The 27,653-nt window shown below is 42.0% G+C and overlaps 1 protein-coding gene across 1 annotated transcript in view; it reads left to right on the forward strand.

The window, feature by feature from the left end:
- otog (otogelin) overlaps positions 1 to 27,413 on the forward strand; it is a 61,989-nt gene extending 34,576 nt beyond the window's left edge. Inside the window, 30 exon segments of the mRNA XM_051078275.1 lie at positions 1,253 to 1,369; positions 1,521 to 1,677; positions 1,883 to 1,909; positions 2,688 to 2,861; positions 5,387 to 5,665; positions 6,976 to 7,093; positions 7,448 to 7,527; positions 8,710 to 11,064; positions 11,292 to 11,512; positions 12,375 to 12,552; positions 12,692 to 12,843; positions 12,937 to 13,026; positions 13,105 to 13,291; positions 14,070 to 14,290; positions 14,470 to 14,608; positions 15,687 to 15,875; positions 16,021 to 16,230; positions 16,331 to 16,435; positions 17,374 to 17,478; positions 17,585 to 17,646; positions 17,648 to 17,687; positions 17,856 to 17,954; positions 18,183 to 18,223; positions 19,136 to 19,211; positions 19,368 to 19,546; positions 19,711 to 19,815; positions 20,000 to 20,119; positions 20,608 to 20,653; positions 23,749 to 23,828; positions 24,492 to 27,413. Of these exon segments, the coding sequence (XP_050934232.1) occupies positions 1,253 to 1,369; positions 1,521 to 1,677; positions 1,883 to 1,909; positions 2,688 to 2,861; positions 5,387 to 5,665; positions 6,976 to 7,093; positions 7,448 to 7,527; positions 8,710 to 11,064; positions 11,292 to 11,512; positions 12,375 to 12,552; positions 12,692 to 12,843; positions 12,937 to 13,026; positions 13,105 to 13,291; positions 14,070 to 14,290; positions 14,470 to 14,608; positions 15,687 to 15,875; positions 16,021 to 16,230; positions 16,331 to 16,435; positions 17,374 to 17,478; positions 17,585 to 17,646; positions 17,648 to 17,687; positions 17,856 to 17,954; positions 18,183 to 18,223; positions 19,136 to 19,211; positions 19,368 to 19,546; positions 19,711 to 19,815; positions 20,000 to 20,119; positions 20,608 to 20,653; positions 23,749 to 23,828; positions 24,492 to 24,692 (6,153 nt within the window). The 3' untranslated portion in view covers positions 24,693 to 27,413.
- The last annotated feature ends 240 nt before the right edge of the window (positions 27,414 to 27,653 follow it).

Here is a 27,653-nt window from a genome sequence, read left to right on the forward strand (position 1 = left end):
TCTCTTAATTGTCTTCAGCTTCTTTATTTTAGCATTTTCATCACATTCATAATTTATTTTAGGCTAATGACACAAAAACTTCCTGAACCATCAAATCAGAGCAAGCTGATACAAGGCATTAAACTTCTGAAGAGGTTTATTTGGACCCAAAATTCAAACCAGGAAGATTAGACAAGACATTAAATCTTGAAAATAAAGATTCAATTATATTTTTACAAAGCAGGAATTTTTATGTCTTTACAGACCCGTAAAGATAACAACTATTTTTATGTCAAAGTAAATTAGGAATTAGAACTAAATGTAGAGTTTTGGAGAGGAAGATTAACACTCTACAACCTCCAGGAAATAAAAGGAATTTGGTTGAAAAAACGTGCCTCATAATAAAAACAGCTCTCTTAGCAGCAGTGTTGTAGATTGTTCTAGCACATACATGCTGTGAGATTACTGGGTTTTGGGAGAATTTACTGTAAATATAATAGTTAACCCTAAGAGACATTTTAGGTTATGAGCTTTCCAATGACAGTAATTAAACAAGTAAGTAAACATTATTTATTTGTATAACACCAGGGTTACAAATCAAGGCTTTGAGAATAAACAGGTTTTGACAACAGATTTAAAACCTCCAGCGGGCAATCAGTCAGTAATCTAGGAGCCATGACAGAAAAAGCTTGGTCACCACAATTCAAACTCTGAGCAGGGAAGAACCAAGAGCCCCTGTTCTGATGACCTGAGAGAACTACTGAAACCTGTAAGGGTTAGTAAGCTGTAAAAATAATGAGAAGGATTTTAAAATCAAATTTATCAGAAAGTCAGTGTAGCAGTTAGATATTGTGTCTGGGATTGATAACAGCAGAAGCTGTACTAAGAAGTGACTTGTATAGATGAAAATTAAAGCAATAACCAAGAACTGGTATAAATAGGAACCTTAAAGAAAGGATATAGTGAGGGATAAAAAGTGTATGTGATGGCAAAAAGGGAATTTTCCCCAAGGAATAAAGATGGAAGAAATGGCTCAAGAAACAAGGATGCTATCATATCTCAGTTTGGATAAAATCAAGGACACAACTACATCAAAAAGAATACTCTATTTGGTTCCCATGCTTTGCTGTTGTTTGTTTTCCCCATCCTTTGTAAAATATACTTAAATTATGACAAAGAAAACGTGAGGGGGGAAAAATCTTTTCAGGCCTTATTACAGAACCGCTAATAAAAACATGTAATTTAACACCACTGTCTGTGTGTGTGTTTTCAGTGTGTGAACAGTCCAGACATCAGACACCCCTGCAGCCTCAGTCCGCTCAGAGAGCCGTTTGCAAAGCGGCAGTGTTCAGTCCTGCTCAGCGAGGTCTTCCAAGCCTGCCACCCAGTGGTGAGTACCTGAACAGCAGCAGCCCTGCAGTTTGGAGCCTGTTAGCTCTGACATGTTGTTCTGGGACTGAGCAGGTGAATTCTTAAATTAAACTATCATTTTTATTCTTGATAAATCGCTGTGAAGTGTTTGTCTTTCCCTTCCTGCTCAGGTGGATGTTACCTGGTTCTACATGAACTGCCTCGCCGACACATGCGCCTGCAGCCGAGGAGGCGACTGTGAGTGTTTCTGCACCAGCGTGGCAGCATACGCCCACCGCTGCTGCCACCAGGGCGTTCCCATTGACTGGCGCTCCCCCTCTCTTTGCCGTAAGTCAGGACGCAGGAAATGAAGAGAAGAAAAAAACAGAATTATTTCTCTTTATTTTAAGAGATTGCAGAGATTTACAGTGTTTTTCATAAAAAGTGAAAACTTGACAACCTTTGAAAGATTTGTTTTGAATATGAAGCTCTTTGTTAACATTAATCACTGTATTATTGTTGTTATTATTAACTGTCTCTCTTCTCTCTGCAGCGTACGATTGTGAATTCTTCAACAAAGGTAATAACAATTTCTCAGTTGACCTTAAAGCTCGCAGATTTACAGTTCTGAATTTCAACACTAACCTTCAGACTCAAAACACAAAATCATACAGACTTGATCGTCTGTACTTAAGCAACATGCTATTCTTGTTAACAGTGTTTATTAGTGTGTAATCGGAAAATCCATGTGATATTTGCAAAAACTGACTGGGTTATCTCAGTACTACTGTCCCAGACCAGTGACCTTATCTAAAATTCATATGTGGACCTTAATTCTGTTATTGGATGATCCATGGTCAACAAACCGTGTCCGGGTCCACTTTAAGTACCAGTGACGAGTGCTTTAGTACAGTTAGCATCTATTTGACTGTCCCACTCAAACATGGCGATAGCTGATAAAGTAAAAGGTAGGAGAGGGGGTCGTTCTTTACAGGCATCTGGGATCATCGACTCCTTGGAATGGGCCTAGCATCTTGCGATTAGCTTTTGGTTTTTCTACACTGGAGCAATAACACAAACAAATGTTGTGTTGTTGTTGATGCAAGCAGACTCTTATTATTATTTGATGATCGATTGTGATGAATTACACTGCTCAAGCACGTTTCAAGAATCTGATCATTGATTTTCATGTGGTATAAAAAGGAATGGAAATCAACGGGCACCTGGCTGAAACAATTCATCAAAAACATTAAAAACCAAGTGGCATGTTTGGCAGAATGGTCAGCTGTGATATAAAGTATATGTGATCTGTTGTATCTGAGCTAGAACTCGTACTGTCTATGACTTCCTGTCTGTAGTTCTGGGTAAAGGCCCCTTCAGACTGATCACCTTCAGGGATCGGACCACATTATTGGCGGCCAGCAGGTCCAGTGGCTCTGTGTTCCTGCAGCGGGGAAACCTCACCACCACCAGCACCAGCGTCCTCTCACAGTTCATGATGACGCCGGGCCTCAGCAGAGCCCGACCACATGGTGAGTTCATTTTATTCACCCACGCAAAACATGGTCTTAAAAGTTTTCTAATGAATCACCTTAAAAGTTCTTGATTTTTAGATAAAAAACAGAACCTAAATTAACAGATTTGCCTCAGCTCTCTTCCTGAGAGGAAAACCCAAAATTCCTTTAGTATTTCTTTACTGTCTCAACAAGATCAAAGCTATTATTATTATAATTATCATAATAATAATGATAATAATAATAATTATTGTTGTTGTTGTTATTGCCTCCAAATATGTCAGTTTTTTAGTTTTTCAATTTCTGAAGAATCATCACATCACAAAGACAAGGATGTTTAATATTTTCCAAAAGCAGAAATTTCCACCTGAAGTTTATATTGTATTGATAATAAAATTTTAGATCTTTCTTTTCCTTGTAAGAATCCTTTAAAGAAGGTCCACATTATACTACATCTAACTGATAAATGAAAATGATCGGCTCTACAAGAGCAGTTTGTGGTAATTTCCTTGAATGAGACCTTGAAAATCATGAAAACGTCATTGAATTTGATGTCTAAGTAAGTGTGGGAACCTCGTGGTTAGCTGAGAGGCTTTATAGTTTTATTTTACACTCATTTAGTGTCACTGCAAAAAAGTGTCTGCTTTACTAATGCAGGATACAGTAGATGCAGTATCAGACCATGAAAGGAAACTTCTGTAGTGGAGTTTGGGAAAGTTTGATCGCCGTGTAGATACCACAGTGATATGTTTTCCTTTCAGCAGAATACAGAGGGCTGCTGAATCGCCTCCAGGCAACTTGACTGTATCTCTGCTGGACTATTTAACCACAAGTCTCCTGACATTCATGGCAAAATGAAACGACTCATATCAGTGTTTAGTGATCTACCATCTCAAAGAACTATTACATGAAATGACTTTTCATTGAATTAAATGTCTGTGACATACCTGGAGAGAGAGGCATGAGACTGTTGTGAGGGGGGAACGCAGCATCACCAACGATTACATGCAGGATTTTGACTCCTGCTCAAGGAAGACTGGCTGGTGGGGATAGGTTCAGTTTGTATTTAAGTAGCATGAAACCAAATCTGCCCTGTTTAAGTCAAGTCAAGTCAGTTTTTATTTATATAGCACCAAATCACAACAGAAGTTATCTCAAGGCACTGTGAATATAGAGCAGGTCTAAACCGTACTCTTTATATTATTATATTTATAGAGAGAGACAGTTCCCACCGTGAGCAGTGCTAGGCGACAGTGGCAAGAAAAACTTTCTTTTACGAGGCAGAAACCTCAAGCAGAAGCAGACTCAGGGTGGGCGGCCATCTGCCTCGACCAGTTGGGTTAAGAAAGAGAGAGAGAGGGAGAGAGAGGGAGAGAGAGGGAGGAGGGAGAGAATAAGGGAAAGAGAACATATCATAATACAGATTCCAAATAGAGATGTAAATAGTATTAATAATAGTAATGATAAAAATATTAATGATTGTAATAGTAATAGTAGTAGTAATAGTAATAACAGTAATAGCAATAAGACTCCATTTATTATTTTTTTTTAATTATTGTTTTTGGGCTTTTTAGTCTTTATTAGATAGGACAGTACAGAGAAACAGGAGAATGACATGCAATAAAGGTCCAACCAGATCGGGAGTCAAACTGGGGTCCAGCTGCTCAGGGCACTGAGTAACAACAGCCGTTGAGCAGGATCGTAGGAGCAGCAGGAGGTTTGCCATCACAGAAACAAACAGAGTTAGAGTAATGCAATGATTTTAAAAAGTCTACAACTGATCTACTGATTAATCTCACATCTACTGATGATTAACATTAATTTATGCAGCAGGGCATCAGCCTTAAAAATTCTTGATGGTTTTTACATTTGGCAAAATGAACAGAAACTAGGTTATTGAAAAGTTCTTGGATTTCATGTCCAGATGAGTGCAGGATGTCCACCACATATCCCTGCATCTTACAGTAGATCATCTCATTCTCATCCAGTTTCCTGGCTACTCTGCCATTGTTCATTTGGTGCCTTCTCCTCCAGCTAATCTGAGAGTTTCAGAGGGAAAGTCGCTCTGCTGCGAATCAAAGCCAACTGGCTGGCGTTCCCCTCTTCCACTGTTTCCTCTGCGTTCGACCGTGTTTGGAATAATTTGAGCGTCGCAGTGAAAACACTGATGGAGGAGATGGACTTCCATTGACTTCCAGTGGCAGACAGGTTCAGAGATCAGATTGCCGAATGCTAATGCAGCAACCTGAGCTACAGGCTGGTCAGCAAGCCAAGACTGAGAAAAGCTGGTCTTACTGTTTACTGCATGTGAGCTGAGATTCTGCTTCACTCAAGAGAAACTCAGCCACAATTTGTTCCATTACATATGCAGTATATTCTGATTTTACCTTTCATAGTTTTCTGAAAGTGAACAGAGTGAATATAAAAAAACATGACGTCACATGAGTGATGATGCTACTTTGTTCGTGCTGGTTGTGTAAATCGGTAACTGTTCTACAATCTTCCTGATGCATTCATGAATTATTTTATTATTTTCCACATAGATACATCACGGGTGTCCTTTGAGGCAGCCGACAGACCAAACTACTTCCTGTACGCCAGTCCCAGCGGCCAGGTGAGACTGGCCAAGTGGGAGGAGCGTGAGGAATTCTGGGAGGGAGCCACCTTCATCCTCCACAGAAACACCTGGATCCCTGGCTACGACTCGCTGGAGTCCCATGCAAAACCAGGCTTTTTCCTGCACGCCACTCTGCTCCGCCTCCACCTGCTCAAATACAGACACACCGACAGTTTCCGCAAGGCCACGTTATTCAGGCTGACAGGTGGGCAGCAACGCATCACATGACTGAGACTGCACTCACAGTGGGACTATCAGGATAGACTGAAGTTAGGGCTTGGGATTTGATCCAGTATCAGATCCACTTTTCAAATCTGAATCCTCCCAAATCTCATTAGGTTTAACTTTCACCATTTGCAAGTAACCAGAGTTATAGATAATTAGATGTCAGGGATTCAGTTTATATCTGTGATCAGGTGTTGTTGGGTGAGAAGCCAGAAATCCTACAGATTTTAGTCATTACTACTAAATCAATCAACATAAATATTTATTAAAATCACCTGCTTCACTTTCACAAGCTGTAGCTGTAAACTGAAAGTGAGCTGAGCAGCAGAAGAAATCAGGCTTTGATTATTGATCTATACTGATTGTTGTGACATAAAAACTTTTTTTCCTTTTTCTCTTTGCCAAAATCTTAAAATATTATAATATTTAATCTAATTATAATTGTCAAAAGTGTCTTTGGTGTTCATCTGATGAAAGCCAGATACTTTCTCTATAAAAGTCACATCTAAGAATTTGAATGTTGAGGTTTATATTTTTAAGCCTCACCCAGTCATCAGTGAGGATTCAGGAGGCTTTTCTCAGGGTTCAGCTGGTCATCACCTTCGCTCTCCGGTGTCAAAGGTCGAGACTAGTGTTTCCTCCGCCTGCATGTTCAGCTCAGAGATCAGTCAGACTCTTCGCTGATGCTAAAAATACAGCAGCATTTGTTTTAGTTAATGGAAAAGATGCAGCAGCCAACAGCAGATTGGATTTCCTGCTGACAGCAGCGAACGCCACGCATATTCAGGGCAAGAGAAGTTAGACAGACATTAATGGCTTTCTAAGTTCATCGCATTGCTGGTCTGTGAAAGCATTTGTGGATCCTTGTTAGCCAGAGTAAATCCACTGTGATTAATGTTTCATATCAGTAATGCATTAGCAGTTAAATTGAGGCTATAAAGTATGTTTTAACAATCAGAGATTGGTCCATTATTGCACTCATGCACTGAGGCAGAACATTGTTTCAAAATCACAGAACTTTATTTAAAAAACCAATCCAAGTTCACAAAGATACCACACATGTAACTTATAACTTTGTAACTTATATAAACACATGACATCCAGAATATGAACATCACAAGTTAAAATCAATGAAATCATGATAAGAAAAACCTTGAAGTGCCTATGTTTTCACTAAGATGGACTTTAGAAGAGTTTTCATTGGTTAATTGTTTAAAAATGCCAGTTGAGACAAAGCGTATAATGTTTTCATGTAAACAAAAGTGTAATGTGTTGTTTGTTTCTCATCAGGCCCCAGCCTAGACACCCCACCAGGTCCTCGTTGTCAGTGGCGGTACGACTCCTGCATCAGCCCCTGCTTCAAGACCTGCAGCGACCCATCGGCTGAAGCCTGCGTCACCATCCCACAGTGAGACCTTTGACCTTTTCTTTAACTATAACAACTTCAGCAGATAGTTAGTCTCTTAACATCAAGCCTGAACTGACTCTTCATTAGATATAAGACATCACCTCCCAGTGATCTGATGGAGTTTCCTCTGATCACAGCTACAGTTCAGAAAACATTTATAAATTTTCTTATTCCTCAGATTTGTTTGAACTATTATCATTCATAACCTGAAAAATGGTCTTGTACCTTGGACATAATATTCTGCTGTGTAGGGTAGAGAACAAGGATGAACAGAAGACAGAACATCTGATTAAAGTAAAACTGTAAAAAGCTTTGGGGTTTTTTTTTTATATCTACATGTTGTTCTCTGTGCAGAGTGGAGGGCTGTCTTCCTGTCTGCCCTCCACACATGGTCCTGGACGAGGTCACCCGTCGCTGTGTCTTTGTTGAAGACTGTGAGTATCCCCTGATCGATTTCTGTTGTGTGTTCCTTCAGTTAGTGGATGTTGAGTGTTGGGATTGTTTTAGCACAGTTTAAATGAGGAGGGACTGTTAAAAAATGTGTGATGGTGCTAATAGTTAAAATCTTTACTACCTTTATGTAACCACCAAATTAAACCATGTCAGGGTATTTAACTCCTCTCTGCAGCGCCCTCAGGTGTGTGAATGACAGCATCTAAAATTTGTTTATATGTAAAACAAGTTGCTCATTTAATAAAACCAAGGGCTGTTTCATACAAGTGTGAAACCAACAGATGTCTTGACTTATATGCTACAAACGTATGAAATGAATTTGCTTCTGTTAATACACCCCAAGCTTCTTTTAATCACAACCGAGTACACTGCACGTACTGTTGTGAGTGACTGTTCACTCATGAGATGAAGTTTTTCTGCAGAACAAAACTCCCATAAAATATGCAGTAAATGAGCAATTGTCAAATATGTCCAGAAAGGAGCAGCACTCCTATTACTCAGAAATTTTCTCCATTTCTGAGTAACAAACTGCATTTTCCAAAATAGTCATATAGTCATATAAATAGTAGCCAGTCAAAATGCACAGAGAACTGCAAGTGTTTTTTTCATTTAAGCTGTAAATATTGGTTCTATTTTGTTTACATGAAAAGTTACTAAGCATTAAATAAAGGTAAAATCTAACAAAAATAGGCCAAAACAATACAATGTTGTCACTGTGCTTATTGTATGTGTAAGAAAAATTAAACAACTCAGTACGACACGCTGGTCTCCACCTGGCTGTGTGTGTTCTCAAAATAAGAAAAAGTACTTTCACATTTTTTCACCTTTATTGATGTGTATAAGTCCTATTAAGGTTGGAAACATCTCTTGCTAGGGACCAAGATGGCAGCATAAAGAGTTTCAGACAAATACAGACAAACAATATAAACAATATGAAATCAGTCAAAAAGATTAAAAGATGAAAACCCTGAAATGAGCAAAGGACAGAGACTACAATGGACTCATTAAACACTGACTTTACAATTGTCTTGAATTCAGAAAAATCTTATAGTTTAGGTTACTGCTAACTACTAATACTAATACTACTGTTGGTGCTACTTTTACTGCAGCAGGCTGTTTACTGTCAGTGCTTCTCTAACTCACTTTTTATCATTTGTTTTCAGGCATTAAGGCCCCAGTTGTTGTGCAGCCTGTGACACCATCCACCACTCAACTGATCTCTGCAGCCATCACTTCTGCAGCTACCACAAGCACTGCTGCCTCCACCCCCCTCCTCAAGACAGTCACCACCAAGTCCTCCGCTCCTCCAGACACTGGTCCCACCACTAAAATCACCACAGCTGTTCCTGCCGTCAGCACAGAGACCACCTCCACTGAGGCGCCACCCGCCCCTGATGTGCCGACCCGACCAGTCACCACCTCTCCTCCTGCAGCTCCTGAACTCGCCAGAACAGCAGGACCCACATCCTCCCCAACAGTGCCTCCTGCTGTCAGGCCAGAGGTGGAGGAGCCGCTGTATACTGTTAAAGTGACTGAATCCCCACCCTCTGCTGCAACAGGTACAACAGCATGGACGACCAAGGCTCTGAGCTCCACCACCATCAGCCCCAGCACTAGCAGGACGAGCAGCGCTCCTTTTGCCATCACGGCTCTGTTCTTGCTCACCTCCTCCACCAAGCCCATGGAGTCCCGGCAGCCGATCTTCACCACCATTGCCACGACCCCGCAGCCAACTACACCTGAAGCACTGACCACCACCTCCATCGAGGGGCCAACCACCATTAGCACCCCTCCTCCTGATGTCGCACTCACAACTGAAGAGACCACACAGACTACAACATATTCAGCAGCCTTTACTCCGATCATAACAGTTTCTAGTCCAGGTCTTACTCCGATCTCAGAGACATCTTTAGTCACAGTCAGAACTACGGCTTCCAGTGCAACCAGCACCGTGTACACAGATACCAGCACGAAGACCGTGACAGTGGAGAGACCTCCTCCAACAACAACTACACCCATCCCCCCAGGTTTACCGAGCACAGCACTGACGACCGCTTCACCTGTCCCGACCCCACCTCCCGTCGAAACAGGAACTCTGTCTTTGCCGGCAGCCACTTCAGCAAAGACAACAGAATCAGTCACACCGGTTGCACCTTTCGCCACCAGGAAAACAACATCGTACATAAGTCCAGAGATGACAACACCAACTGTCACCACAACAAAGATTCACTACACCACTATGACTGAACTCACAACCTCCAGTACAGCGGCGCCTGAGCTACCAACGTCAACCCCACTCCATGTTGCACCAGCTACAACTGCACCATCTGCTCCTCCCTCAGCTGCTACAGACTGGGGAACAACAACAAAGAAAGTGGATGTACCTGAAACTACTGTGTCTGAAATACCTGTAGCCACCACAACAACAGCTGCACCTCCACCTCCAGAGATTACAGACACAACGACCTCTCCTGTGTCCACCCCCACAACCCATACTGAGAGGACCTCCTGGTCTGCTACCGTCCCAACAACAGAGAGAACCACTCAGACCACAGCTTCAGGACCCCCAGAGGTGCCAGAAGCATCCACTACATCCACAGGTCCTCCGGGAACAACGAAACCAACTGCACTGCCAGTGTCTCCTACAGAAACCACTACTGTGCCATCATCACCAGCAACAGAGAGCACCACCCATGCTGCATCTACTGTGCGAACCTCCGAGCCATGGCGTCCCCCCCATAAGGAGACCTCCTCCACCCCAGTCTACAGCCCCACAGTGAAGACTACACCTGAGGTCACCTCTGAGACTGTCATTCATGTGGACACTTCCACTAAAACTACCGAAGTACCTCATCTTCCAGTAACAGCAACAACGCCGGTTGTGACCTCTGCGACTTCAGCTGCTGCCACACCCACCACCACCACACAAACTACAACCTCTCCTGAAATCTCAACAGCAGAAATTGTAGCCACTACAACCAGGAAACTGGTTACACCCCCGCCACCTGCACCTGGTACACCTGAGACACGTCTCACCTCAGCCTCTACAAGACCTCCACCGGGTGTTGTTACCACCACCACCCACAGACCCGTCACCGTGCAGCCGATTACAGAGACGACACGTCCAGTGACGGGCAGAGTGGAGGTGTCAACAAGTGCTACAACCACGCTGCCTCCATCTCAGTCTCCACCACACACAACCACTACAACAGCCCCAAGGCCAACAATTTTCCCTGGACAAAGTCACCACCCGGCTGGTGTCCACCGCAAGAGCTACGCCCGCCACAACAACTACAACCGTCACACGGACAACGACCCACAGAACAACACCCAGAGTTCCTGTGACGACAAGAGTTACCCAGAGAATCACACTAACCGAGAGGCCAGTCACTGCAAGAGTGACCATAGCAACAAGGCCTCCGACAGCAACCACCAGATCAACCACTCTCGGCCCACTGACTGTCACACCAAGTCCCAGCACGACAACAGCCACGTCAGGAGTGCCATCTGCAACCGACGCAACATCTCCTGAGTCAGTCACTACAGCGAGCACGACCGAACGTGCCGACACAACCGCAGCAGCTCCTGTCCTGACTACTGTAACCGCCCCGCTGCCTGTTCCCACTCTAACAACAGTCACAGCATCCACAGCCATCCCCACATCAACCACCAGAGAGTCAGCTACATCTGAAACAGCTCTGACAACCAAAGAAACAGACGTGTCACCATCTACATCCCAGTCCGTGACACCTCCACCTGATGCGATCATCTCCACACAGGAACCTGGGATTCCCACTCCTGCGACGACTTCACGCTCAGCAGCCACCACGGTCCAAACCACTGTCCTGGACAGAGTGGAGCACACTAGTCCAGGATGTAACAACCTCTCCCACACCAGTGGAAACGACCAGACACACAGTGGAGGGCACAACGTCTGCGGCTGTATCCCCAACAAGGATGTGCACTGTGAGTTCAGTTATTACACATCTACCTTTTATCCACAGAATCTGAACATATCGCTAAAAGAACAAGTTCCAGGATTACTTTGTCTCCAGTCTCTATATGACATTGTTCCTGTTTACAATAGGCATTTTCCTTTTCTCTGGACTTCAGTGTCGGTCCATTTTTCAGTGGTTTGAATGGGTGGTGGTAAATGAGGACATTTATAAGATTTCCAAGCTGTTGTTTACACGGCTTATGTTTCACACAGGTTTTAAAAATGGCGGTTGCTGGTGCTACACTGGCTCATGTGTTTAACCAATCACTGTATGCTTCCTGTCATTCAAAGTCCCTCTTGTGCTGGGAGAGTACCTACTCCAATGTTCCCCAAAACCACGCTTTGAGAACTACAGTTGTTCCCAGTTCTTGCAGTGCCAACACATTGCAAAGAGGAGGATCCTATAAGCTGCAGCTCTAATCAAGCAGTTGTACACAGCAGCAGTCAATGTTGAAGTTCCTCTAATTTAGAGCAGTAGACGGTCAGCATGTTTCAACACATTTATTTTGATTAAAACATTCTAAACTCATGGTCCACTCACTTGATTTTTTTTTTTTTTTTTGGGGGGGGGGGGGGCTTTTAGCCTTTATTTATATAGGACAGTGGAGAGAGAGTAGGGGAATGACACGCAGTAAAGGTCTGACCAGATCAGGAGTCGATCCAGGGACCAAAAGTAAAGTAAAAAGTGATCATATACAAGGAGGGCATGTGTCTGAAGGAGGCTGTGGGATATGGTCAAAAGCTCTGGAAAAAGTTAAAAAAATAATCTCTATGCTTTATTTCTTTGAGGTGTAACTCCTGGTTTTCAGTTTTTATTTTGTTTCCATCCAGCCTCCGTATGCAGAGATCGTTGATGAGTGCACAAAGTATATCTGCGTCAACAACCAACTCGTCCTGTTCAACAAATCACAGAGCTGTCCCTTCTCCTCGGACCCCCCGAACTGTGGCCTGCTCGGCTTCGCCATCCTCATCAATGGAGACAAGTGCTGCCCTCAGTGGGACTGTCCATGTGAGCTAAACACACAAACTTTCACAAACTCAAACCTCCGTGTTTCCCACAGATGGTTTGGTTTGTGTTATGGTTCTTGCAGATTATTGTCTTTTATCTGCTTTCAGCTTGTTATTGTCGTCTTTCCTTGATGTTCCAGGTCGCTGCTCAGTGTTTCCGGACCTGAATGTAATCACATTTGATGGGAACAGCGTTGCCATCTACAAGGCTGCCTCATACATAGTCACCCAATTGCCCAACGAGACCGTCAGCGTCCAGGTTCAGGAGTGTCCTGCAGACTCAGAGTCACCAGTAAGTCACCAGGTTCCCTTATAGTGATGACAACGGACGTCACTGATTTGATTTGTCAGTGATTTTTACCTGATTATTGTGTCCTTTCTCAAGCTCCTCTGGAATTTCACCAATCTTTGTCTGGTGGCGCTCAACATCACACACAAATCCAACCACATTATCATCAACAGGCTGCAGAGGAGGGTAGGAGATGCTCCCTTCTTTTTACTTTGTATGTTACATGTCAGATGAGCACATTTAAACCTTTTTATTTCCCTTCAGCTCTACGTGAATTCGCGGTATGCCAAACCTCGATTCAAGAAGTACGGCTTTGAAGTCTATGACACAGGCAACATGTACCTGATCCGTAGTCCCGCTGGTCTTAAACTGCAGTGGTACCACAGCACCGGGATGATGGTGATTGACACCGACAGCTCCAGCATTAAGCTTCCAACCATGGGCCTCTGTGGTGAGAGTTTCACTCTTGCAGTAGTACTCCATTACTTTAGTTCTCCTTGAAATACTTCTTGCTTGCATGTTGTATTAGAATTATACACAGTTTACACAAACAAGACACTGAAATACAACAGTTTCAAGACCAGTACGGTCTTACACATGACAAGTAGAGACAATTCATAATTTTTATTCTATCTCTCTTTTTGGTGGCTTTGTGTCTCTTCAGGAATAGTTCTGCTTGTCTTTGTAGTCTCTTGACTGGACTCTTTCAAACAAGAAACATACATATCATACAGAGGCTGTGGCCCAAGCGCCCTGGACCTCTGTTCTGTAGACCCGTTCAGTAATTCATACATGCAGGTCACATTAATTGATTAATTGTAGAAATAGTCAATTCAAACTACGTTTTATTTAAAATCTACCTAGAGATGTAAGGTAATAGTAATACAGAAGAAGAGGAAGAGTGGGTGTCGAACAGGAGTGTAGAGGGCAGTGGGTCACTTGCAATCATACTTCCAGATGTGGAAGAGGAAATACCTGCAGAAAGCAACAGGAGGAGAGATGAGAGAGCACAAAACTACAGGAGAAAATTTTAAGTTAGTGTTATATACAGCTGGGGTGTACTGACAAAAAATGTGATGGAAATGTCTTTAATTTATCATTTTAGACCTTATTGTTTGTTTTCTGTCATTCTTCAACTGATAGGACCACGAAACAGTTCTTAAAAAGTCTTAGATTCAATTTCAATATGTTATGACTGAAGTGACCCATCACCCTCCCACCCATCTCAGGTTTCTGTGACGGAGACCCAACCAATGACCTGACTCTGGCCAACGGCACCACAGTGGGCGCAAGCCAGGATCCGGCTCTTTTCATCGACAGCTGGCAGGTTCCCAACACCACCAGCTACATCAGCCACAGCCGCCGCCGCGAGCTCAACTGCTCCACCAGCGACTGCTCCAGCTGCCTGGCCATGCTGCAGAACCACGCCTTCTCCTCCTGCCACGCCTTCGTACGTAATAACCCGTCTGTGAACCAGTTTCCAGAAAGACATGTTTGACAAAATAGAAGATGTAACTTAACAAAATAATTTTAAGGTGGTAGTGAAGAATCTCCTCCTTTGACCAAAATGTTTAGTGTAATGTAATAATAATAATTATACTGAGTGTATTATTGTTTGTTTGTTTTCAGGTCCCTCCCAGCACATTTTGTGAGGTTTGGGTACGAGATGCAGAGTACGTCAACAACCAGTGTGTGGCTTTGGCCGCCTATGTGGCTTCTTGTCACAAATTTAATATCTGCATTGAGTGGAGGAGTCCGGATTACTGCCGTAAGTTTCTGCAACAGCTGTTCTTTAAACTCCTGAAGAAATACCCATAAAAAATAAACAGAAGAAGGACCAGAATGAGCAGACTGCCTCCTCAAAACTCTGGTTAAACATCTTAACTGGCAATTCAGTTTCTTAGGCTGGATGTGAACAAAATCGCACTTTGTGTTTACACAGGCTAAACTGTGGGTCTGTGTGAATCTAAATGTTGTACAGCCTCGATCACCATCCCTAATTTGTCATATTTTCAACCAGCGATGGACGAAGTATTCAGTTCCTTTACTCAAGTAAAAGTACCAATACAGCAATGTAAAAATTCTCTATTACAAGTAAAACCCCTGCATGAAAAACCAGTACCAGTTGGAAAACATAGTTAAAGTACTAAAGAAAAATTGCTGTTTTAGTCCCTCTGATATATTATTATATGTGACTTTAATACTGAAGCTTCAGTGCGTAGCAGCATGTTATTGTTGTAGCTGCTAGAGGTGGAGCTGGTTTATAAACAGAGACACCAGGTTGTCAGATAATTAATGGAAGAATGGAAGAGGAAAGAAGGAAAAACAAAGCTCTGATCCATAGATCTGTTTTCGTTTTTTTTTTTTTTTAACTTTTTCTCAAATCTTTTATTTTTGCTGAGATATCGGATCATTTTAACATTTACTGAAATGAAATCAATGGTTCATTTCAGTAATGTTAAAATGTTTGGTGTTGTATTTAAAAGCATGTTATGTTATCCATTGTGCACAATCTTCATCTTAACAGTAACTAAAGTTGCCAAATAAATGTAGTGGAGTACAAAGTAAAATATTTGCCTTTGAAATGTAGAGTGGAGGTATTAAGCAGCATAAAATTGAAATACTCAAGCAAAGTACAAGTTCTTCAGTACAATACTTATTTACTGATGATGCTTGATTGTCTCCCTCCTGCTCTTGTTAGTGTTCAGTCTTTAATGCAAGTCTCATTTCATCCAAGAGACGCCATGTTGGATTTTTTCTACACTCTGATCAGCACAATCTAGAACTATTAATTCCAGTGTTGTCTTTTAAAGTAGAAGTCTCAAATAAGGTGTCTCTTCCCGCAGCCTTCATGTGTCCCGACACTCTGCGGTATCAGGCCTGTCTGCCGGCCTGTACGTCTCAATCCTGCCCTAACCACGACTTCGACTCAGACCCGGACCAGTGTTCAGGCCTGACCGAGGGCTGTGTGTGTCCTGAGGGAACGCTCCTCCACCGGCCGTACTCCGCCCTCTGCATCTCACCTGAGAAGTGTGGTAAGAGCCAGAGCAACAGATCAAGGGGTCTTGAACTGGATGTCAGATTAGCAGCATGAGGTTGTTGAGGGAATCCTGTCAGCTCATTACCAATGAGCTAGAAAATATGGCTGTAATTGTGCGTGGTGTGTGTGTTTGTCTGCAGCCTGCACCGACAGCTCTGGAGTTCCTCGTGCGCACGGTGAGGTGTGGAAAGCGTCAAATGATGCCTGCTGCATGTACCGCTGCGACAATGACACCATCGTCCCTGTGGAGTACAACTGCTCCAGCGTGGCGGTGCCCGTGTGCCGCCGAGCAGGCGAGGTGATCATCAGCCTGGCCGATGACACCAGCTGCTGCCCACAGAAAGTTTGTGGTGAGGTCACGAGGGTTCCCGAGCAGTTTGAGATATACCAGTGTTTTCTTATGACATGATGAAAAATGATAATGAGATGATGTGATTTCTGACTGTGCAGTGTGTAACCAGAGCCTGTGCGACCTGCTCCCTCCTGAGTGTAAATATGGGGAGAAGCTGGTGTCATACTACAGACAAGACTCCTGCTGTCCAGACTACGTGTGTGGTGAGTTTCCATCTGACTAATTTACTCTGCTCACAGAGACACTGTTGTTACCGTATTGACCCAAATATAAAACAATATTTCTCTCTCAAAATTAGGTTTGAAAAAGTGGGATTGTCTTTTATTGGAGATAAGAGAGATAATTATGTGTTGATATCATCAGATATTCTGTTTGAATGGAGAGAGGAGTTACAGGTTGTTTTGTTTCACCTGTTCACCTCTCACCAAAGTAGTGAGAAACCTGGCTGACTCTTCTTGTTTGTGGTTCTCTTATTTTACTTCAACGTCTCACACTGTCATAGTTAGTCAGCCCTGAAGTATTTGAAACAGTTTAATCTGTTTCTGAAGGCTGGTGTAACGTCTGTTGCCGCTACAGAGGAAAAACATTCATGATGAGTGAAAACGTCTGAATTACAGCTGCCACAGATGATGAGCTCAAAAAGTCTGACGTCTGGAAAGTGCCGTCTGTCAGAGAAAATGATACTGACGCTTCAACAGTCTGACAATCTGGAGAGAGTGACAGTCTGCAACTGACAGACTGATGATACACTAATGTGGGTTTAACGTATTGATGTATTGCATGTTTCAGTTAAACATGATGAGGACTCTCTGCTCCTTGGATTAACATTATGTCAGGGATAACTTTCCCAACAGGATGAGTGTAAAAGTGTTTCCTGTCCTAAAAAGGAAGGGAGGGAAAAGAGGGGATGGTCTTATAATCAGGGTTGTCCTATATTCAGGCCAATATGGTAATTACTGAGCTTTACAGGTTCTGCTAGGTGGTGGATTTTTTTTTACCTCCAGACAGAGGTGAGCTGTTTACTCCTGTTTGTAGACTTCATGCTAAGCTAAGCTAACTGGTATCACTCTTCTCATCTAACTCTCAGCATGAAAGCAAACAAGCATATTTCCTTAATGATATGAGTGTGTGTGTGTTACAGAGTGTGATCCTGAGCTCTGTGAGTCGGACATTCCCACCTGCAGAGACGACCAGACTCTGATCGCCACCAGAGCCGACGGGAGCTGCTGTCTGGCCCACATCTGCAGTCAGTTCAAACACGTGTCTCTTTAACTTCTGTGTCCAGTGAGTCATCTACAGGTTAACACGCACCAATCACCAGTGTGATGAACAAAGTGTGTGTTTTCCCGCAGTGTGCTCCTCCTGTCCGGAGACGCCGCCTCTCTGCCAGGACGGCGAGGTGCTGATGGTCGATCGGCAACACCACCGACCGCTGCTGCCCTGCCTACCAGTGTGGTCAGAGCACACACACTCATTTTAATCTCTTAACAAACTCTCCTCCTCTTAACTAAATGACAACTTCTTCATTTTTTAAATTCATTATTATTTATTACTAATTTTACATTGTGTGTGTGTGTGTGTGTGTGTGTGTGTGTGTGTGTGCGTGCATGTGTGTGCGTGCAGTTTGTGAGCCGTACAGGTGTCCTCAGCTCACTTGTCCTGTTGGGATGTCGGTGGTGTTGGCGTCCAGTCCCGGTCGCTGCTGCCCCAACCAAACATGCGGTACGACTTGTAACACGTTCCGGTCACATCGGACAAACCTGTACAACAGACTGATGTCTTTAGCTTAGTTTTTAACTAAGTTTGATCAGATCTTGAATAAATCTGTTTGTTTTTGGAGTCTGAATACCTCAAATCAGTTTACATGCTGTTGTTGACGTACTGTCAGTGAACCACCAAAAAATTTGCTGAAATGCAGAGATGATGATCATTTATGTTTTCTGTTCTCAGAGTGCACCTGTGAGAAGATTGCCTCCCCAAAATGTGGCCTGGTATGTTCTAACTTTTAAGATTTAGTCTGTCCTGCTTGGACACACAAAGACAGTGTAAATATTTATTTATAGAATCCATTGGGGCCGTGAGTTTTACATGCACAGTATATTCTGTCTGTGATTTTCATGTTTGGACATCCATGCATGTATCCATGCATCAGCTGAGGAAGCTTAAGGTTTCATAACACATTTCTAAATGAACAAAGACACTAAAATGCAAAAAGGCTGACAACAAAGCTTTCTTCTTAGTTTCAGAAAAGTTGATATTTTTGTTAGATACCACAAGTCAACGTAACATAAAACTTACTGATTTATATGCACTGTTGGCAAATAGGTTTATTCTTTTATGAATTTTGTCTGTTGTGTTAATGTTGTTTCCGTTTATATGAGTTCATGATTTTTTGTTAGCCCCTTTAGACCATTGTGAGCCTAGGTGTTAGTTCTGAGCTGGTGCTAGAGGTGGTTTGGAGTTGGTTCATCTTACCAGCCCCCAAAGAACCACTTTGCCTTTAGCCACCATGGAGCCACATTATTACATCACTGTATATATCTCTGTTCTCCCAGCAAAGCAAGTGGCAAGCACAGCTACAACAATGGCGGCTACATCGTCCTTTACAAGTATTGGTCCTGTCTTTGGGAACCTACAGTGACGTCCAAACATTCTGATGTTGATTTCCAAATCTGAAAAGAATGATGGTCGCAAAGTTTTAGTTAGTCTTGTTGGTCATGATAATCCTGCCCACGGCACTTGACGTAAGTGGTTCTTGTTTCTAGACCAGCAAAGTGTCAGAGATGCCAGTTTTCTTGGTAGACAGACGGTTCCAATCTGACCCTTGGTGGAAAAGGGGTATGTGGGGTTTTCAGTGTATTGAGCTCATGCGACCCAGGTTTGTTTTGCTTTGTGTCTCGCAGGGAGAGGCCGCCCAGCTGGACCGGGCCTTCCTGTCAGACCCACAGAACCAGTGTGCCTGCAAAAGATACAAGTGTGGTGAGTGCCGCTAATTCAAGATCGAGAGACTGGGGAAACAGCAACACATTTTAGACAATTTTATAAGCTAACATGAAGTCCAGTAGAAAGTACAGTTACTGCAGCCACGTATACCGTGACCTCTCACCTCTCTTTTGTGTGTGTGTGTGCATTCAGTGCGTGAGGCGGTGTGTGTGTTTGGTGAGCGGGGAGTCTTGCGGCCGGGTCAGACTCTGGTGGAGCACGGAGACGACGGCTTGTGTCACAGCAGGCAGTGCAGCCGCAGCCTCGACCCGACCAGCGGCTTCCACCTGCTCCGCACCTCCAGCATCAACTGCTCCGCCCACTGTCAACCGGTAAGAGCACAACACACACACACCAGTAACAAACACACACATCAGTAATCTGTGTTACCTGTTCTTCTTTTTCCTGCAGAGTCAGAGAGAGAGAATCTTTTTCTGATTTTATTTTGTTTCCATCGTTTAACAAAACTAATGTTGAATGTTTGTGGGTGTTGCAGAATCAGATCTACATCCCTCCCAAGGACCAGTCGACATGTTGTGGTGTTTGTAAGAATATTTCCTGCCTCTATGAACATGAGAATGGGACAGCAGTTCTCTATAAGGTAGGAAGTCATCCTTATCAGAGCTGTGCATCTTAATAGCAGATTATTCAGCCATATTGTGTTTACTGTCTGGACTAACTCAACTGGACTTGTGTCGAGCTGTAACATTAAGCTTGCAAACACGTAGGGCTTATGGGAAATTGTGTTTGAGCTGTCGGTGATGATATTACTGGTGTGTTTTCAGCCTGGGAAGTCCTGGGTGTCCAACTGCATGAAGTTCGACTGCACAGACACTCTGTCCGGACCCACACTTATCTCCTACTCCTTCAGCTGCCCCCCCTTCAACGAAACAGAGTGTATGAAGGTTAGTCACAAATAGACACAAAAATTCTTGTGCACAGAGGAAGCACTTGACCAGAGTAATGCATTTTATTGAATTAATTCTTAAAAGTCAAATGAAATTTCTTTAAAATCTTTGCTCTCTTCTAGGGTTTGACCAGTTTTCATATTGACTGAATTTGCACATGTCAAATTTCAAACACTGGACTTCATAGTTTGATGTCATGCGCTCCATAATGTATGATGCTGTTTCTGTTTAATAATGTTTACTGATCATATGTGAAATATGATGAGGCCTGTTTCACTCTGTTCTCCGTCAGTACATGAGGAGAGATTTGTGTCTTAAGTGTCTAAAACTATTTTCATTTGCTCATGAATTTGTTGCTGGTTGACAGAAATTGAAACAGGAAGGGTGGCATGACAGAAAAAAAGTTTGAGAACCACTGATCTAAAAGGCTGGTTTAGGGACTCTCTAAAAACTCTATTAACACATTGACTCTCATCTGTACTCAGATCGGTGGAACTGTCGTAAGTTACATGGACGGATGCTGCAAAACATGTGAGTATCTGATCTGAGTGTAGCAGCAGTGTTAGTTAGCGTAGAGCTGTAGGATGCAGCTGACACCGAAGAGTGCCTTCACCTGCCGCTCAACATGTTTCCAACATGTTTGCCCTTCAGTTTGTCCGTTCCAGTCAAAAGTCTTCAACCATGTTGTCTGAATTGGCTCATGTCTGGACCCCAGCTGTTGTTTTTCCATTACATTTTTCTGCTATTTGTTCAGATTAGAGACATCTGTCTGTCAGTATGCTTTTCCGTGAATTTCTTACGTCCTAAGTCAATAAAAAAAATGGCAGCAGGTAATCTTTTCAAGGTGCCAAATGATTGAAGTAGCTCTCACTGAAAAGCATCTGATGACGTACAAGTGGGTTTGTGGTTTGTGTGCTGCAGCTTACCATCATGTACCAATCCCACCAGGTACTGGATTCCCTCTGTTCCCTTTCCCCGTTAGCCCCTTGACTCCCACAGTTAACACAAACTGTGAACGAGGTACCAAAACAACAAGGCTTGTCAGTGCCATTGTTGATGTTCAACAATGTACTCCCTCAAAGAAAAAAACAAAACCAAAAAAGTATACAACACACAGGACTCCCCAAAGTCTGACTGTCCTCTCAACTGCTGGTCTCAGTCAAATGAAAATCAGTAGAAATTAAATACAACAACAGGCAACAAAATTAAAGCTATATTTGTATTTTATGTTCTCCTCACTTCATAAAGCCATTTAACTCTGGGGAAATATAACATAATCAAAGGTGTTAAAAAATAATTTTACACCCTCAAAGGAGGTGGGGAATCCTTCACATCAGCCAAAAAAATGATGCCACACTTGAGCGGACAGAAACACACATTAACCCCCCTCCCCCTCCCTGTGGATCACGTACATGTACACGACAGCAAAACTCTTTCCCCATTTAGCACTGTCTGGGCAGTGCATTGTTGATTGCCAACAATGTACTGTTGGTAGTGGCCCAGTAGTCGGGCTTAGACATTTGCATGTGTCAGTAGATACTCATGTGGTGGGCTGGTGTCAGGGTGTGTGTGTGTAGAGGAGGGATGGGGGGGGCTTCTCACCAAACATGTAGCTGCTGTAGGAGAGCTGCATGCTGCTCCACCACCAGGGGGAGCTGTGTGGAAAAGTGAAGCTACTATGTGAGGCATTTTATCATTCAAGATACATCAGTACAAAGAATGAAGAAACAACTGGGAGGAATTCTCCCAGATTTCCTGGAGTAAAAGTCATATCAGAGACAGATAGTAAAGACCCCGTTTACACCTGGTATTAAACTGTGATCTGTATCTGGACATCTTATCTGAATGAGGAAGAACGCACATCAATGCAAGATGTAAATGTATTGTGATCAGAATGTGATCAGAGTCGTCTCACTACTTCTGGACGAAGTCTGGTTCGCATTGTGTTTGGATCTTAGTTTGGTGTAAACACAATCTGTACAACGAGCCAGGATCCGAACCTACACAACGTCATCATTCCTGCTCTGACTGCAGAAGGTGTAAACTGATGAATCTTTACAGACAGAAAGCTGTAACGGTCACTGTGACTGGTCTCTCTGGAGCCAGATCACATTTTAATACCAGGTGTAAATTTGGTTTAAGGTTTCAATCGACCTGAAGACTGGTTCTGTGATTTTAAAAAAAGTCAAGGGTTCAACAGAGAGAATTAAAACTGTGACTCCAACAAGCATTTTGGTGAAAAACATACAATTATCAAACATAATAATCTGTTTTTCATACTGATAACAGTAGCTGAAGCTAAAAATTACACTGTGTAGAAACCTTCAGCATTTCATTCAGCCATTTAAATAAATTACTATTTCGGATTCTGGTATTAGAAGAATTCTGCATCTATGATGCTACACCAACATTAAAACCAGATAAATGTTTTTAGTACTTTTTTTACTTTAGTTGGAAAAACATACTTAAAGTGTTTGAAGGAAAGTTTAAAGTAAAAATACTCAGCAGTGACTGTTATATTATATGATTATATCATTAGATCTGTTGCACTGATGTGTAAGCAGCTTTTCAAAAAAAACTTCCAACATGTTTAACTTCTTCAGAGAGGAAGAGCAGGAAACGGTTGATGGGATATGTGCCACACATAGCAGCTTTAAAATTATGCTCTTTTGCTTGTTTGTTTGTTTGTGCACATAGATATATACTGTACACATAAATGTCACATCCTGCTCGTGAGAAACGTCTCTGCTGCTGCCATATTACAGTGAGTGAAGTAGAAAATAAAAGTTTTGTGTTGCTTTTGGATGTTTTTATGACAGAAACGACAAAATCCGGCAACGAGGAAAAACATTTCACAGCTGAGAGGTTACAGTATTCTATATTTTATATTTCACAATAAGTAATCATTCTTTTAAACTAACATAAGGTGAGGTGACCATCTTGATAATGAGCAAAGCTGCTTAGAAACTAACTATATAGGGTCAGTTCACTTTAAATATTATATCATAGAAATATTGTTGTTGGTAATATTTTGGTATGAAAACCCACGTTTTAATCTAACTACTTTAAAAGTTTCCTCTATCATAAATAAGGTGGATGGCCTTTGTAACAAACCAAACTGCTGGAATATCAATTTAACATTCAGTGAGTTATGGTGATGATTCCCCTGACAGACAAATACCAATATGGCAGCTGCACTGATGAATCACTGAAATGTACCTGTATCTATCTGTGAATGGCACAAAGGTTCATGGAGCATGTTCACTGAGTCTGTCTTTTGAAGCAATTCTATATACAGGATAAATGCATGATGTTTTTGTTTGTTTGTTTTGTGTCATTTGGATGAAGCTTCATGTCTTTTCTCCCCCACTGTGAAGGTTCCTCCCTTGTTGCTTCATAACTATATAAACTATATAAAGCTTTTTTCTCCTCTCTAACTGATCCATCCATTAAAGCAGCTTAAACAGCTTGTGCATGATCAACAGCCTCAGTGTTTCCCACCGTTCTTCCTCTTCTTTCCTCTCTATCCTCCTCTTCTCTTTTCCCCAGTGTTTGCTGTGTCACTACATTGTCCCCTCTACTTCCTAATCCAGCTGATTTGTTTTGATTTGTTGTTGTGTCAACAGGCAAAGAAGATGGAAAGTCGTGTCAGAAAGTGACAGTGAGGATGACGATCAGGAAGAATGACTGCCGCAGCAACAGGCCGGTATGTTTGGGTCATGGTTTGAGATAAATTTTTGAATGAAGAAAATCTGGGAATAAGTAACACTTATTAAACAGGTCTGTGTTTCCCTAACTTCCTAGAACATTTCCTGGACTAATTAAATAGGAAAGCATGGCATCGTGTTTTCAGGTCGTCTGTCTGTCCCATTCTTGTGAATGCAATATCTAAGTAATGCTAAATTTTGCACAAACATTCACTTGAACTCAAAGGTTACATAATAAGAATTTGATGGTCAAAGATGAGGGTCGCTGTTTTTTGGCCATGTGAATGCAACATCTTAGTAATGCCTTGAGGGAGTCCCTACAGATTTGGTATAAATGTTCACTTGGACTTCAAGATGAACTGATTAGAAATTTGTGGTCAAAGGTCACTGTGACTGCACAAAACATGTGTTTAGCTATAAGTTGTAAGACCTGACATGATAATTAACAACTGCAGCTGGACTGGTTGTAGGAGGCATACAAAAACAAGGCAGTAATTGTAGTTTAAATTTTACCAAAACCATAATCTGTCACTAACCATAACCAAAATGCTTTTGGTGCCTAAACCTAACCACAAACAAAGTTCTGAGCATGAACCCTGGTCCCTGGTGTGACAGTCATGTGCTCTGTTTGCCTGTCATCCACCCCAACCTCTTCCTTGCAGGTGAACATCGTGTCATGTGATGGAAAGTGTCCATCTGCCAGCATCTACAACTATAACATCAACACGTATGCTCGCTTCTGCAAGTGCTGCAGGGAGACGGGGCTGCAGCGGCGCTCGGTGCAGCTCTACTGCAGTGGCAACGCAACCTGGGTCAGCTACACCATCCAGGAGCCCACCGACTGTTCCTGCCAGTGGTCCTGAACACACACACACACACACACACACACACACACGCATGATGAGGACTGCATGATCAGTGCGGGATGTGTAATGTCTAAGGGGCTAAATTATCTCACAGTAAGTCACTCTGGTGCCTCTGCTGGCAGGGAGGTGGTACTGCAGCTTGTCATTTATGAGTTTAGATTTATCAGAAATTTTTAAGGCTGCAAGATTGAATATTGCTTAATAAATTTATCAATAACTGCGATAGTATTAGAAGTTGTTGTGTATCATTTTGACATCAGTATATCATCTTGTCCGTATCTGATTTTGCCATAAACATAACATAAACCAGTGCCAGCATGGTGGAGCAGGCCTGTTATTCACACCAGTGGACTCACATTTCTCAACAAAACTTTATCCTCTGCTGCATAAGATGATACCACACATAATAATAAAAGAGTGACTGATTATTGAGGATGCTTGTGTACTAATTGAGAAGAAGAGATGGCTTATAATATCACTACAATTAATTCATTTACCAGGGTACAAGTAATTTTGTCTAGACTGTTTAAGAATATCTTTGTGGAGTAAGCAATAATTCAGATCTTTTCATAGTTTCTTTTCTTCTGTGGTAAGTTAAAGGCATGCAGGGTTCATGACAGAAGAGCTTTTTAATTTCAACACTTTTCAGAAAGAACAGACCATTGTTTCACTGAAGAATAATCTACAGTAAAGAAGCCCATTCACCTGCTGCCATCTGTTTGTTAGCATTTTGATACCCTTAGGGGAAAAAGATAGTAATTAAAATCAGAACTGATCAAAATTTGATTAAAAAATTGACTGTCAAGGGTCCATGAGCAAAATTTCATGCTGTAATTGAATTATAAGAGCTCATTGGAAGTAATTTGGCTTTTGTTCTTTGTATTTGTGATATTTTCATCACATCAGTGCCTTTTTACTCATCTGCAGTCAGAAGAGCGTCCTCCTCCTGTTTCATGTCAAAAATCTGATCTCAATAATCTGCTGATGAGTAAGTGATATCAAAATGATGCACGATTTGTTCCATCTTGCGATCCAGACTCTGTTCTGTGATCACAGATGATTTGAAGCACGGCGTTCAACCTTTATGCTGCTGCAGTGCCACCTCCCTGTCAGCCTGCAGAAAGGAGAAACTGTTCAGTGAACTCTTATACTACGAAGGATAACGAGTAACAAAAATGTTGAAAACACGTTTTTTTTTTTTAAAAGAGTGGGGCTGCAGAGAATCGAGGGGACACCTCCTCGGTTCAGTCCATCACTGTCACCCCGTTTGGAGATTCATACTTTACCAGAACTCCTCCTGTTGTACCTTGTTATTGTAAATAACTCAATTTCCTAACTTTTAAAAATGATTTGCAATATCAAATCATTAGACATTTCACTTTTAATAAGACAACAATAAACTGTATATCTACTGATTTCACATATATTTTAAACAATCAGTGCTAGTAATTGTATTAACTGATTTAAATCCAGCTGTATGTGGAGCACTTTATTTATTTATTGGAGTTTGATAGAGCACAGCCATTCTGATTTCATGAAAGGAGAAGCACTCAGCCCAAATGGAGAACAAATATACTGAACTGGGTCCAAAACTTTGATTTGGTTTTGTTGATGACAGAAAACAGCAAGGGCAAACAAACCACAACGAGAGAATGGTGGTGTTTTATAGATGTGCATGTTTCTCTGTGGACTAAATTCATAATGTGTTTGTTCATATCAAAACGACCCACTGGGATAGTCGAGTTAAAGAGGATTTGTATCATACAAATGTACATTTACATTTTCAATAAATATTTCCTTTGGAAAAACTAAACATAATTTGCTCTGTTTCTTAGCTAACAGGACAGTGATTACCCAATCAGTCAATTATTTATAATTAATCCCTTCTGACTTGAAATTTAATGACCGTGAATAAGATTTTCTGCTCTGCTCCCTGTTTGTTTTCATGTCAACACTGAAACATAGTGAAATCTTTATTATGATTTCACTGTTTGGTGTTTCAAGACGAACTGTGAGAAAGCAACATTTAGGACTGCTCAGACCAAACTGCCCTTACTTCTTTAATTTCAAGAGACTCAGTGTCCAGTATCAATCAACTACTAAACCAGATGTGTGAAGATAGATACTGAGAAAGAGGAAGTAAGGCCAGTAAATCTGTTCCTCCTCTCGTATTGGCGTTTCACAGCCTGCCCAGACTCCAGACCTGCTGGCTGGTCTCAACCACACGGCCGATTACATGCTGCAGCATGTTGGCACGGGCAGACGGGAAAATGATACTGAGCTGTGAACCCACAAAATCCAGGGACTAACAGTTTATAGCAGACATGTAAGCCACACAGTCACCCTTTATATCCGATTCTGTCCTGAGACAGGGCGAGCTGCCAAGACCTGGTTCCTGTTCTTAAGATATGGCTAAACTAACTGACAGGCTGTTATCAGGCTAAAATAATCTCATCCAGCTAATTTTGTTCTTAGAAAAAAGTTTTGATTTGTTCATCCAGAATCGAGTATTCTTGAAAGATCCATGGATATAAGTTTGTTTCTGCATTGTTGGTGTAGGTGTAATTTTGTTTGATGTTGTACTCCACAATATTTCCACTGCTCCCAGTGTAAAACTTTAAATATGACCAGTGAATGTGGTCAGACAACAAGTGATGTTGATGTATGACTGGTGAGGTTCTCCTCAATGGACATGCAATAAACTTTTCTGCTATCAATCTGAAACCTTGCTGAAATCTCTTTAAAATTAGCTTTGATTGCAAAATAATTTTCACTTTTAACGATATCTTCTTCATCTGCAATGGTTTAATGTATGTACCTAGAGATTTTGACCTGCCAGCTGTATATCTCGATGCACCATCTCCTAATCTCCATCTCCTAAGCAGATGGAGGCTCACTTTAATTTACAAATGTTCTGAAAATTTGGTGAAAATTTCCCTTGTTGTGCATATGGATGTT

Source organism: Lates calcarifer, linkage group LG2 (assembly GCF_001640805.2).
Source record: "Lates calcarifer isolate ASB-BC8 linkage group LG2, TLL_Latcal_v3, whole genome shotgun sequence".
Lineage (NCBI taxonomy): Eukaryota > Metazoa > Chordata > Actinopteri > Centropomidae > Lates > Lates calcarifer.